Below are 14,947 nucleotides of genomic sequence, written 5' to 3'. Positions count from 1 at the left end.
TGCCACTTAACAAGTTATGGCTTAGAATAATTTTCTCTTTGGCCTATTTTCCTCTCTTGTCAGCTGTAGACTATAAGCATAATAAAATATGGAGTGCCAAAGTCTGAAGGCTAAATGTGGGGAAATGTCTGCAGTAATCTTTATTAATGTAGTCTGTACAGAAATCTGTATGCATTTTTGCTTGGAGTGATTGCTTTTAACATACAGCTGGAAATGACAAAAACTATAGACAGATTACTATTATTTCAGTGCCAGAGAGTCATCGACTTCTTTTTTTTTTTTTTTTTTTTTTTTAATTTAACATGTACTGTGGTTGCCCCCACACCTACCCAAATAGCTCTCAATGGACTTTTTCCCAGAGGAGATTATAGTGAGTACTTACTGAGGCACAGTTGCTTTCTGACTTGTCTTCCAGAAAGCCAATTTGGCATGGTGTCCTCTGATTCTGCAGCCAGTAGTCTGTTGACTCTAGCAGACTGTTACTGCAGAGAATCTGTTAAAATAGTTAAAAATAGTTAAAATCATTTAAAAATTTACTTAGTCCTAATGTGCTCTGGGAGCCTGAACTCTATCATGGAGCTCAAAGGGAATCTTGCCTACAAATTTTGTTTGGGACAAGATTAGGACCCCTGTTCCTTTTGGACCTATCCAGTTAATGCAACTGGGATTCAAGTGATTCATATAACCCTTAAAGGATTAGCCAATTTCCTTGAACTGAAAGTCCTTCATGATATTTTAAGGAAGATGCCTACCAAAACATTTGTATGGGAAAATATTGCTGGGAATTTTGTTCTGTGTTAAAGTGATAAACGTAGCTGTTGGCAAAACTAATTATTTAATTATACCCAAGTGTACAAAGTTGCAGCCTTTATGATTTTCTTTCCACAACAGACCAGACCTATTCATTCTGCAAGCAGCCTCATTTCTGGGGCTGCCTGGGTACAAATTTTTTCTTCTTACACATATTCTGCTTTCTAAGAAGCTGATGGTAGTTAAAGACCTGCTATAAAGAGCACTGAGCTTGGTCAGTACCCTGAGACTAAAACTTTTACTTCATCTCTCGGTGCTGCTGACTCAATCCCACAGCATAAGGACAAGCTTTGTCCAAACAAAATCAAAGTGGGGCTACTAGTATCTGTAGTCTAGAAAGAGGCAAAGCCAGTTCTGCAAGTCTGAATTGAACTGAATTCCTTATCTGTCCCCCCTATATAAATATGCACAATGTTCATGGGGGTCAAATCTCCCTTTTAATAAACAGACCTCTAATATGTTACTAAAACATACATGCAGCAAGTTACATTTAGAAATTTCTGTCTTTTTGAACATGGTGTAAGATTTCTTTGAAATGCCTTCACGTCTGAAAGCAGCTTGTGCACCTGGACCGGCTGTGCCCAGCCATGACCAGGAGCTGCGCTGCTGTGACTATGGAGCCAGAGTAAGGCTGCTCCTCTAACCACGCAATCTGTGGGGGCAGAAAGAGCCATATATGAAAACTGGCAGGCTTGTACTGTCTGTTACGGGGTCACAGCAAAAAACTCTGCAACAAGTGAGGAAGACAGCTGACAGCATGAGCAAGCACAGTCTGCCCTTTCACTGGAATGGTGAAGACTGGACTAATTGACCCTAATTTTATTTAGGGAAGAAAGTGGAAGTGGGAGGTGTGGTGGTACCTTGGGTTTAATTTCTACACTGCTAGACTGTGTTAACACTGTAAAGGTTGTTTATTTTACCTGAGGATTCATTCTCTGTTTAATATGATGCCAAGGATAAATAATTGAGGATAGGGAGGAAGAGGAAGAGGAAGAGGAGGTATGCACATGCGTAACGAGAGGGAGCTCACTGCCTAGCCAACAGAGAGGGGCACTGACCTCCTGGAGGAACTGAGCTCTCCGCAAAATCCCTGTCAGCCTCGTTTGCTCAGTGAGGTTACTCACATCATTCAGTTTACGGCATGTATTTCAGTTACTGTGATAGTCCACTAAATTCATCTGTGGACCACCAATTGGACGTATTTTTTTTTCACATTCTGCAAAATCCTTCCATGCAAAAAAGACACTCAGTGTAAATAACAGCAGGGGAAGAATAGTAACAGCAATGATTGTACCTGTAAAACATTTTATATGGCAATGTTAACAGGAGTATTTGTGCTAAAGGAGGGTGTATTTTACTCGCTTTTCTGGCAATTTCTGTATTACACAGAAACAGGCTCTGCTCTACCTATTTAGCCTTTACTTTTAATAATTATATTTCGATATATAAAGTTGTCATATCTGGAAAAATCTAATCACAGTATTTTGCTTTCTTATTGCATATTTTGCATGGACAGGCCTTTGTTTTACTTTAGAAATACTCAGGAACATTTGACCTGTATGCCTAGATCCATTGCTTAGGAAGAACCTGTGAGGCCTCCTCATTTCTCATGGAAGATGACTGAGTGTGGAAAGCTGATCTAGCCAGCTGACACAATTTTTTTAATACTCAGGGACAATCCAGAAGTAAGCTTATTACCACGCACAGACTAACACCCACTCTAATTTTACCTCTCTGGCAGAAAGCCAGATAGACAGCTAATACTGCATTCCCAGTATCATTCCCCATTGATTTCTAAATAAAAGTCAGCCACAGATGATGGATGAAGTAATAGAGAACACCACATCTCGTAAATCTGGCATTCCTGCCGTGCCGTCTGCAAGTTACGGGCTTTGCACCTTTCTGGTGTTTGTCTTCTCTTTACCATGCAGAAGAAAGGAGCTTTATATGCAAAGACCCTTTGTACTCTAGGCCTGGTGTGGGATTTCTACCAAAGAGCTTCACAATACAAATGTATTTAGGGGTCACAAAATACTCATTAAAAAAACACTGTGCCCAAAGACTTTGTTCTGAGAATGACAAAGGCTTGTGAATGCTTCACATCTACAGCAGCCTTTTCTTGGGGACTGCAAGCTAATCTTGTTTACCAGTTCAATGACTCTGCACTCAATAAATTTTATAACCTCCTGTCTCAGCAAGATAGATTTCTGCCACCATAACTAACTCTGAGACTAGATGGGGAAAATAATATATTCCATATCCCATAGAAACAATTCCCCGTTAGCATTATAAACCGTTAGTCATTTTTTTGATAAATGTTTTCAAATGTGAAAAACCATTATAAACTGATGGGTAAAACACAGAATCAAACATTTTTTTTCCTCTTTATATACCTGGGGTTCCAAAAAATGCTAAATTCTGAAGCTTTTATGAAAACGCAGAATTGAAGATACACGCATGCACGTGTGCGCACACACAGACACACTATATATATGATTTCAGACTTCATCTGACAGTAGATCTTCTCAGCTTTATTGGTTGAAGTTATAATCACCTGTTTGACATAATTTTGCATGCACAGGAAACAGTCCTTTTAGCTGAAATAGCTTTTGTTTTAACAAGTAGACACATTAAATTTCCTTAAAAATCATAGCACATTTATCTTCAGCTTTAATCACTTTAGAGTTTTCTTCCCCAGATCTCAGCCAGTTTCTGAGAAATTAGAGTAGACATAAATAATTGTGTGGAAACAAATTTCAGAAACCCTGGGTACCCCTCTTTGTCTCATAATGACTTGGTGTGCATACCTAACTTCTCATTAGAACAGCTGGGTCATAGCAGATGATTACTGCAGCTAACCCACGAAACGAGCTGGGTATGCCAAATTTCACATAGTTTTCCTCCTGTGGGATGTCTGACACCTCTTGGCATCTCTATCTCCCTTTCAGGGGATGTTTTTTTCCAGAAGCAAATACTGGTAACACAGCAACAGAAGAAATAACAAATGCTTCAGTCAGGCCATAGTTGTCAAATTTCAAGTCACTCCAAGAGGGTTTATAGATTACTATGTCTTACAGTAAATTCTTACAGCATCTTTTCATGACTTTGAAACTGAGGATAGAAATTATTGCATGAAAGCTTTGGAGAACATGTGATTTTTAGCAACCTTGGGGAGATGAACACTGGCAAGATGATCATCTTCCTGAGCCAGATTCTGCTCTCTCTTGTGCACAAGCATTTCTGTGAGTGAACTTGAGAATGTAATCAGAAATGTGAAGAAAGGTGCAACACAGGAGGTCTGAGATCATAATTCTCAGTAATCTGCATTTGAAGGAGTTAGGTGAAAGAACTAAAACAGGATACGCTGTTGAGCGAGCAGAAGCTGGTGGAGATCACACAACTAAAGAATACAAGTAGGACTAAAGTCACTGGGAAGCCTCTGGAAATTACTGAGATAAGATACTTCTGGGAAATGGAGACATGCAGGAATAAGTGGGAGAGGCCTCCTTGCAGATGGCTCTGCTTTTACATGGATCTGAACAGAGCTTGGGAGAGGGAAAGTGACATTTGGGGCAGCAGGGACAAGGATGGAGGGGTAAACTTTGGATGAGTGTACACTCTACCTTATGAGATGTGTGTTTCTGCATTTCAAGTATGTTCATTATGATCATTACAGGTATGTTATCCCTCAAAACCTTCCCACTCTAACTTCTATAGAGGAAAGACAATCTGCTGACTGCAGTAGGAGTACATATTCCTGTTGTCCAAAAATTTGCATATAGAAACCATATGAACTTTTGGGCATATCTCTCTGTGTGTGTACATCTGAACTTCCTAAGATATTCATGCTTTTACAGAATATCCTGAAGGAGCTGTCCTAAATTAACAGGGCTAATTAACTTCTCAAATGCAGTGGGAGTGCAGTTATTCCTCAGAGATGCAACATGACCAATACGTTCTGATTGCCACTTTTGCAATTAGGCATGTCTTTGCAAAATATACTGAGCTGATCTGTATCAAAGGATAAGAAATCTTAACTTGCGCTGCTTCAGCTGTCAGTCAGCATCCTTCTTGATTACAGTCTACACTTTCGTGGTGAGTATCACTGCTTGCCAAAATTTCCTCCTCCTATCTTGTAGTTTTCTTCACTCTTACCTAATTGAGACAAGTTCTGGGCCAGCTCCTTTGACATACATCCTTAATAATTTTTCTGAATTCGGTGATGTTTCTTCTGATTTATAATGGTACAAGTTAAAGCAGAACTTGATTCATTGACCATACTTATGTGTAACAGCTGCACATGCTATACTGCTGTATATCTGTGCAGAGTGGGATCATCACACTTGGAAAACAATTTAGGATGAGTCTGCATTGTACACTAAATGTGAAATCAGCAGTAATTCATGGTTCTAAAAAAAAAAAAAAGAAAAAAATTTTCCACTCTTACATAGAGTCTCAGCCGTCAGCATTACTCAGTGTGTTGTGAATCAATGAACTAAATCAGCCTCTAGCACAATGTAGGCTGGAAAAGTCACTCTTTCCCAGAGGAAAATGTGGCATACAAGTTTAGTGTAACAGTTTCCTGCTCCCAGATTTAGATCAAAAAACATTAATACACAGTAAATCTGTATAACCAAGATGACATTAAAAAGGCTCTGCTCCACAAGTGAAACATTTGCATCTTCATGGCTGATAATCTTAATTGCCTTGGTTAATTACCTCTCATCAAAAAAGATATGAAAGTGGGACATGCAGAGTAAGATGAGATATGAAGGGGCACCTCTTCTGCATTTGTTCAGATTGGCCTGTGTGGCAACAGACCGTATCTCATATGGTTCCTGACAGGAGTCATTCATGCCAAATACTAGTATTCAAACCTGCAAGTGAACTATTTAACCATTTCCTTGCAGTAGGAATCCACAGTTTTTCATACCAGCACCAGTTATTCATCTACCTTAAAAATCACCATAACTAACATAGGATTAAAGAGAAGGTAATGGCCTCTTTTGATGATTCTATATCCTTTTCCACAAAAACGAATGCAAACACATTCTGTGACAGTGCTGTAAAGAAGCCCAAAATATCCTGCTGTTTGTCAGAAGTGTTGGCAGAAATGAATCACTTCTTTCAGCATGCCTAGAATCATAAAATTAACTTGTGTTACAATGAAAAGTTCAAGTGTAAGGGATCAGACAGGTGAAGCAGCTCTAAAATATGTGGTAAAGGCTAGCCTTTATAATTGTTCCAGCTTGGTCATCTTCAGAAGCATTGATCACTTTTAAACACAGTTAATATAAAATTATTTCAATGATTTTACAATTAACAAGATTTCTGAACACAGTCAATACTTACCCCCACCTAAGGTGGTTTTCAGAAGGACAAGGAAAATAAATCTTTATCTTCTGCATGTTTTAGCTTTCTCCCTCTGTATATACATATCTGTGTATGTATGTGTGTGTGTGTGTGTGTGTGTTTGAAAACACAAATGGAAAACATTATTGTTTTTGATGGAAGGAAAAGAAAAAATAGTAAGTAAACTGAATGAACTGTGAAGCTTTGTAATATATCTGTGGCAAAACAGACGCTTTATTACCAGCTCTAGAACTATGCCTGTGGGAGACAGTAGAGCTCTATGGGTTATTGCAAAGTGAGAGATGAAAGATGGTCTGCCATCCTCAACAGCTCTTTGACAGTGCCCTTCCCTTAGACCACACCACCGCCATCTGACCCAGGGAAGCAGGCATGAATGGAAGCATACAGGCTCTTCACCTGTTGTACTGAAATACCTATATGCAGAAACTAATGTCAGTCATGCCTGGTTCCACCTAATGACATACGGAGGCATTGCTTTTCTCTTTTTTGTCATGTCCTCTAAATTAAGTAACTATATACAAACCCATCAGGGCAATGGAAACAAAAGCAGTCAAACTATATTAACTTCCTGGGTTGCTGAAACCCAGCTAGTCAGATAGCAGGGAAGGCAGAAAAGCTCTGTTTCATTCAGGACACTACATTATGTTGAACTGAGAGAAGCAAAGTTCTGAACCTTCAAGCTTGCAGAACCTGCAGAAACTTGCACCTATTAAAGAGCAGCCCTGAAAGTATTCATGCTATGTATTACTTCTATTTCCTATTTTCAGATAACAAAGGAAAATAGAAACATTCAGGCAAAGTTTTCCTCTCATGTATATAAAATACATTTTGGTGCCAGACGAGCATAGCCCATGCGGCCAAAGTTGCAAGTTACTGCAACAGCACCCGGACTTTATTCTTCTGTTTCAATCGTTTTTTTTTCCCAGGCTTTACTTTAATTTTGTATTCCAAATAAATGTGAATGCTAAGAAGCAGAGCTATAACCTGGGATATATCTATCTTTGAAAGTAAAATAAACTTAGAAGTTACCTTCTTGCATGCTGTCACAGAGCTTTCCAAGCTGCTTCCCGAACTGTCTGTGCTGCTGTGTTGGTGCTCTAGGACTTCATACATCAGTGGAGATTCAAAGTTGCTGAAGAAAAAGAATAAGAAAAGAAAGGGAACTCCAAAAACCTTTCCAGTGACTCAGCTACATAAGCAACTGAAATGATACCAAAAATATAGTTTAGTAAAGAGATGTAAATTAACGTAGATTACAAGAAGTTCTCTATAGTCTCCTTGCTGACATTACTATTCATTACATTAATTTCCCCTTTTTACAAAACTACTATCCTGAGCTGTCATACTGTGAATATGAAATAGCAGTCCCATGCTTTTTGAAGACTAAAGGATAGCACTTAGCCGTCTATAATTATGTCTGCCTGCCTTGAATAATACAATAAAGCACAGTACTAGCTTCTTTTCATAAGTAAGCAGATTGGAGCAGCAAATGAAATGCTCGCTGCGTTAATTCGGCTTGGTAGACAGCATATAAAGAAATGCTTGCTGTAGTTCATCCTCATTATCATCTGCCTGGATAGCAGAAGTTAAGGAGCAGTCACCAAAACGTTAAAAAGAGCTGAATTCCGTAACTCAGGCAGAATACCTTGATATAGTGTAGGCTTACAGCAAAGGTAAGTCTGTTCTGTTTTGTGAGTCAGTTATACACAGCAGAACTATATGTACTTGGGGACTGTACAGACGTGAAAGTCAAAACCACAAAAAACAAGCTTCCCCAGCCGTGTGCAGCCGGTACCCCTCCACAGATTGCTTTGGGAATAATTTAGGCCAATCTTGTAAGATCTCCCTCTATATAATAATTGAACTGCAGCAAGCTTAGTGAAGCTCTTCTCTCTAGACATGCTGTGAGACCTATTAAAAGCCGACTAGGGTTAAAGGCCTGTTTCTCCGGAAATGTGCTAGGGAAAGGAGTATCCTATACCATCTGCTTCTGTGTGCCAGGCTGGGTCTCTAGAGTGCTTTTAATACATTGGAAGGCTACAAGAAGATGTGGAATACATGGTGATAAGACCATAACAAGTGATCAGGTTACCATGGCTTAACTAATAATCTCTCACTGGCTCAGCCTGGGTAACAGACCAAGCACAATTTCCTAGCATGAGACAATTAGAATGTAAAATGTATTTTCGTAAGTCACCTTCACTGGACCTTAAGCCAGTTTTTTGAGAGGAGGCTACTTTCAGCTACTGGGCAAATCCACAGTCAAATATAACAAGCCTATCCTTGCCTCAAAGATTCATACATGTATATTTTGCTTGATACTGTTTAGGAACAGATATTGATGCACCTACTTGCATTGATAAGTAAGTGACTTGGTCAATAAGGATTTGGGCAATATGTGAGGTGCTGTTCCATAATTACCAAAAAAAAAAAAAAATCAGTGTGTGCTAGAATTAGAACAGTGAATGGGAAACATAAAACTAACTTAGCACTTACTAATTTCATAGAGGGAAGTTTTATGAAATGCACGAGAGGATTGAATACAGATATAAAAATGAGACTAGTATATTGGGTTTACTTGAAAAATGTGATACCACTTAATATTCTCTAAGATATCAGCATCATTTGTATCTAGAAGGAAGGGGGTTGTTTACAAAATACTGCTCCTCTGCTCAGATCCTATAGACAAAACCTAACATTTCTGGGCAGTAATTTGTCTGACATTAGACAAGGTAAAATAGCACTTTCACAGGTTATGCCTGTATAACCTGTTCTTTAACAGAATGTGGGACATTAAACCTACAAAGTCATTCTGGTTTTGTATCTTCATTAAAAATAAAAACACACTCAGCAGGCCAAATACTGTAAAAGTGAACTGCCCTCCTTGACAAGTCCACATTTAGACTAGGCATAGCCTGTGCACTAGGTACAACTCAGTACTCCCTAAAGAAGCTTTATATAAGTCTTTTTATAAGACGCGTCTGCAACCTAATAGCAAGTTACAAATCAAGCCTGACCTTCAGGTTGAAGTGTAAGGTCCAATATTTTCTCATGCTCTTCACTGAAAGGAAGACTGAGTAGTTTTGCCACTGCTCTGCCCTACAGGGAGTTGATATGTTGATAGTAACTCTTTGCTATCACTTACAATGTGTGCAGGTAACTGAACCCACGGTGGAGAAAGTGTTGGTGAGTCTAAAAGCAACAAAGATGAGAGCGTGGCCACTAACTGAAGGTCTTTTAGGACTTTAATTAAAAAGTACAAGTAGAATAGTAAATTAATGCATAGCTTGAAAAGGCATTTATGGAGTCATGTTCTGGAGTATTAACAAATTTGTGTTATCTCTGGGTGACAGCTCAGTACAGTGTAGCACACTGCATGTTCCATACAGCAGTACAGTAGTCTTTCCAACCATAAGTAAAGCAAAAAAATCTGTAATATCTGCTTGATCCTTTAAAAACTGTTTTCTTTTCCACTTCTCATTTGCAAGTATGGAAAGGCTAGTTAAAGGTATGTGGTGAGTGAAATAAATGTACACTGCCATTATACATTTTGAATGAGAAAAGGCCACATCTCAGACTGAAGTTCAGGCAACTAAGAACTATTATGAATGGAGTTACTGAAATCTGGTAAACCTAAAATTCTACTGTCAGCTATCCCAATCCTCTGAGCTGTATTTCATGTCAAACTGGCTACTCAGAGCACAGGCAAAATCAGCAACCATGTTTCCCAGCACATGCCACTGTACATGCAGGAGTCTCTGCAACCCTGACAGAGCTTCTTGTCTTAAGGTTCATGGTTCCTGCTCTGTAAATGTAGAACAGAACCTTTATTCTCATGCTGCATGCAATTCAAACCAAGGGTAGTGCTACTGGTGCAAACTCCATCCTTGTTTGCAAGTAAGTTCATCCAGTCAGGATTCAACAGATACTGAAAAGTGGAATAACTTTAACCAAGAAATGCTAAATTATGAGTGCTATATTTGGAAACAATTTTAGACTCCATAGACTATTTTTCAGTGAGCTTATGGTTGTGCAATTTCTAAAGTACAGAGAAGCACACATACCCACATGTTGACCACCATTGATGGTCAGCCATGTGAACACCTCTAGGTACCATTCACAGTAGATATGTATTAGTGGATACTAATTGGTGGAAAAAGAGCACTGGGCTGATTATCTTCAGATCAGGTATCCAAAGTCACAAAGACTCTAGAGTCTGAGTCTTTCATAGCCAAGGTGTAATATGTACCTCCAGCTTCACAGCTCTTTCAGTCAACATAGAACTCAGGTTTGGCTTTTCATCACCTCTTTTTCAGTTATCTCATCTTAGAGTAAGATCAAATTTTGTTGTTCTCTTTATTCTCTGGGCTCCCTTCTAAGCTGTAGTTTTCAACACGCATGTGATCTCTTAAGAGAAAGCCTCCTCAGGCCATTCAGCTCTGCCACCTTCATTCTGCAGCAAAGCCAGTAAGATAAACCTACTTTTCATTAACTCCCCAGGGAAAAGTTATTCTGTCTTCCCAAAGCTGTCTGCTCTCATTAGCTCCTCAGCAACAGGAAGCTGAAAGAAAGTGCTGCAGAGATGCAGCCATGTCATTACCAAATGATCACTCTGCAGTCACACACTATACTCATTACTACAGCATATAAAGAGTTTACAAAAAGCTCTAGTCTTTTTCAAGATATCTGAAGCAGATCGGAGTCCTATCACTACCACAAGACAGAGCAAGCTGTTGAAGACTTCAGGTCCTACTTCTCACCATCACTCAGCTCCCCTTTATTATGTGACGGAGAGATTCAGAGAGAGAGCTCTCTGAATCAGAGCTATCACAGAAGGCCATAGGCTTAAAATAGCGGCTCTGTTATAGGGTGGTTCATTTAGGGACTACAGAGAGTACAGTGCTTACCAGAAGATGCAAATCTCAGTAATATCTACTAAAAACGTTCTGGGTCTTATGGGAGAATATGACATGCACTTTGTCTTGGAAAAAATTCTCCTTTGGTGATAAAGATACTAATTTACAATTCATCTTTTTAAACTGAAATGCGGAACTCAGACCATGATCCAGGAGTGAGAAGAAGTATGCCATTTACAGGATAGTATTTCCACTAATAGAAGCATCTCTACAGTTGCTTATTGGCCACCATGTGCTGTCTTACTGATACGTGAATTATGACTGATAACTTTTTCCTACATAGCTAAATGCTTTCATTCAAATGAGAACAGATTTCTTGGAAATTAAAGAACTGTAGCTATGAGGTTTATAGCACTGACTGTAACAAAAATACACCCTTTATTACAGACCAAAATGCAAAATAATAGCTTCTATTTTCCTACATTAAATAATTCAAAAACACTGACCTTGGTGACTCAAGACTTAATCAAAAGAACACAGCTGCTCCTAAAAATAATTATCTTTGCAGATGTGGCAGATGGTGCTACATCAACTAAGAAGAGGTAATTTAAAGAATTCCCCAAGTTACCACTAAAGAAAATTAATCTTGTGAAACAATATCAGAAACCTCAATTTCCTACCATCTTGAACAAGCATAACCAGCTTCCAAAAACCTGCTGTTCAATAATCGTTCCTAAAGAGCAAGTTCAATAAATGACCATTATATATATTTTTGAACTAATCCCATTATAGCCTATTGCTTTGCATCTTTTCATTATTGTCCCTAACCTCAGCATTTTGAACATACATAACATACTGATTCATGAAAAAGTCTTGATGAAGTAGGCAAACTGAACAAACACAATGATTTTTCTCAATGCAATTAACCTTACGCTACAGCTAGCTACATTTTGAATATTTTGCTAATATTTGTGCTGAACACAACCACCAACAAAGATAAAAAAAATAGTTTTGAAATAGAATTACATGACAAACGAAAACATGGCAAAGTTCTTCAGAATGTTCTTACCTTTACACTCACAAATAAGCCCAACAGCTACTTACAAACTCTAAGGAAGGCAGCTGGCTAAACCCATACCCTAAGCAAGCAGCACTTTTGAAGGGCATACAGTGTTCAAACACCATCTCCTAACTTCAAAGACAAAAGCCTTTTTGAAGTGAACAGACTAGTCACATTCTTCTTTGAGCTACCTTTCCAATTCTGCAGTTTTAAAATTTATCCTTGCTTGTGAACAGGTCAACAGAGTCACTAGCAGTAAAATCTTCAGATATAACATTGTCAAAGTTACTATTTTAATGCATAGAATTGGTTTGATTCAGTCTGAACCATGTGTATACTTCAATCAGAGCACAGATGGTTATTCACACAGAGGCTCTATAAATACCTCAAACAAATGTCTTTCTGATTTTGTTATGGCTTTGGAACCCATGTGCAGAATATAATCACTGCCAATATCAGGGTCTGATCTTTTAAGTTTTCATAGACTTGTTTCAGGCTCCCTTGGCTATTACTGACTTTGCTAGCAACTGAAAATACTGAAAACTTCCCCTCATCATCATATCTGATTGTCCATACAGTCTAACAGGTACAGGGTTGCTAGTTTTACAGATGAGTGTACTAAAAGAGTAGAAGTTTGAGTGCTTCATACTCAGATTGTTCATTTCATTATGTCTTCTATGTATTTTTCATTCACATTTTAGTTTTATCAGAGTAATACAGCTGCAAAAATGCCCAGTCTTACGGGTCTGAAAAACAAGAGCAGAGAAAAGGCAAACTATTCTATAGGGAACTAGACAATAAGAAAAGCCTTCTCCTTCCATGTTCACAGAGCCCTGAATGCCCTTCATCCTAATCCAAATTAAAGGAAGCAAACAAATCTGGAAGCCTCAGCAAGCATTAGCAGAGCTCAGCCTTGTTTCAAAACACGAATTAAAAACATTATAAAAGAACAGACAAGTGTTCCTGAAGAATAAATGTAAAAAAAGAGCAAAATTTTATATGATATACTTAAATTATTTCTTCCTCCATTTATTTGATTGACTCCTTAAGGGAGGGATAGCAGTGTTTTACTGCATATCTGACTTAAACGTCTTCACATTTCATAGCTACAGCAGGGTATATTCAGATGAAACAACACAAGAATCAGAGTTGACATCAGGAGCTGAATGACAGGTGATTGAGAATTTTTTTTTTTTTTTTGATGGTGTAACTATATTTCAATAGTTTACTGACAGAGAGCTGCCTACAAAAACCAGGCCATAGCAAACAGCTGAGCTGTATCCTACCTTTTTCCCAGCTGTTGCTGGATTTGCCATGACTTCAGAGGGGGGGAAAAAAAGGATGTTTGTTATGCTGGTAGAAGAACAGCTACTTGCTAGGGAAACCTTCAAAAAAGGACAGGTTTGTACCATGTTCAAAAAAAGGCTACTGAAAAAGCACATGAGGATCCAGAAGATTTCTTCTGGGGTCAGGAATCAGGGACAAAACATAAGGCAAAATGCCTACGATAGCATTTAAGATGCAGTATTGGTAATGATCCTTCTTGAAGGTTCCTGATTTGGATGACTTTTTAGAGGTATAAAAAGCAGCTCTGGACACCATCCAAGGTCTAATAATGAAGGGAAAGGAGAAAAAAAAAAAAAAAAAAAAGACTGAACCTGGGAAAGATTAAGGAACAGCCCTTCCTCAGGGAGAATTCAGGACTGCTCCTGATGCAGATGGACAGAAAAACAGCTGAGGCTGTTTTTCTACCCTAAAAGCAAGGACACCATATTCCGTACTGGAGTGCTATCAAGATGGGAAGGTAAGGCATAACTGAAGGGTTGACTTCAGGAAAGGTAAGAAATCTTGCTGAAGGAGCGATTCTTTAAACTATTTAGTCTGTATGTATTTAACTGAAGTGGGCAGTGCTAATCTGGAAGACGCTTTGAGAAAGGATGAAGTTTGAGTCCACTATACCCAGGCACAGATGCTACAGAATGCGGCAGTTTCACTTCCTCTACAGCAAGGCGAAAGGCCTGCTACTTTTTAAGCCTAGTGAGTCAGAAAGCAGCAATAAGAAATCAGAAATACTCTTAAAAATATGTCCTGTAAATATTCCTTTATGTAGGTATACTGTACAATAGCACTTGTCCTTTTGCTGAAGAAAGCAAGCCTGAAGGACACAGAGGAAGCACTTGTTCTTCCTCTCAAACAGGAACACTCATGACTGTGTAGTTATTAATTACCTTATGTTACCGACACACTTGTGATGGCAATGCCTCTTCTTTGGGAAATGAATACAGATTACGTTAGTGCAGCACAGTGTAATGTACAAGTGTGTGACATGTCATCTGATCTTACTACCCTAATTGAAAAAAATGTTGGAATCTGGTGAAACTTAGCCCAAATTAAGAACATTACAAATGCGCCTGCAGCTCCACAGATTTCAATTAGAATTGGAAATTCTCAGCATTTTCAAGATGAAGTCAAGGATGTTGCACATTAGCCCATAAACCACTAGTTATTTTTTTAAAGTCTGGTTTAAATGTTTCTTGCAGTTAAGAAAAAATGGCATTCTCTGACCGATTCTCGCTCTCTCTCTTTTGCTATCCACAAGTTGTCATGTGGGCTTTTAGGAAAACTAACAGAGAATGAGATAGGAGGACAGCAGGATAAACTGATGATTTAATGTAGGGGATGTTAATCTTGGCATAACTAGTTTGTTAAATATTTTCGGTATCTTGTTTACACTGTATAGCCAAGTTTCACAACCAAGCTTCTTAATCAGCTTTTGCTATATTCCTATGCATTGTGTTTCTGATTCTGAGCATTAGAACAAGAGTCAAATATTGACAAAACAGTCCTC

General features: G+C 38.5%; 1 protein-coding gene across 1 annotated transcript in view; it reads right to left on the bottom strand.

Annotated features, from left to right (window-relative positions):
* Positions 1–7,296, bottom strand: part of SPHKAP (SPHK1 interactor, AKAP domain containing) — a 56,277-nt gene extending 48,981 nt beyond the window's left edge. The window contains exons 1-2 of the mRNA XM_062582980.1: positions 7,213–7,296; positions 383–493 (exon numbers count right to left, since the gene is read on the bottom strand). Of these exons, the coding sequence (XP_062438964.1) occupies positions 383–493; positions 7,213–7,296 (195 nt within the window). The remainder of the gene's footprint in view (positions 1–382; positions 494–7,212) is intronic.
* Positions 7,297–14,947: the final 7,651 nt, after the last annotated feature.

This window comes from Rhea pennata, chromosome 9, assembly GCF_028389875.1.
Source record: "Rhea pennata isolate bPtePen1 chromosome 9, bPtePen1.pri, whole genome shotgun sequence".
Lineage (NCBI taxonomy): Eukaryota > Metazoa > Chordata > Aves > Rheiformes > Rheidae > Rhea > Rhea pennata.
Note: the sequence above shows the minus strand (reverse complement) of the source record. Positions and strands in the feature narration are given on the sequence as shown.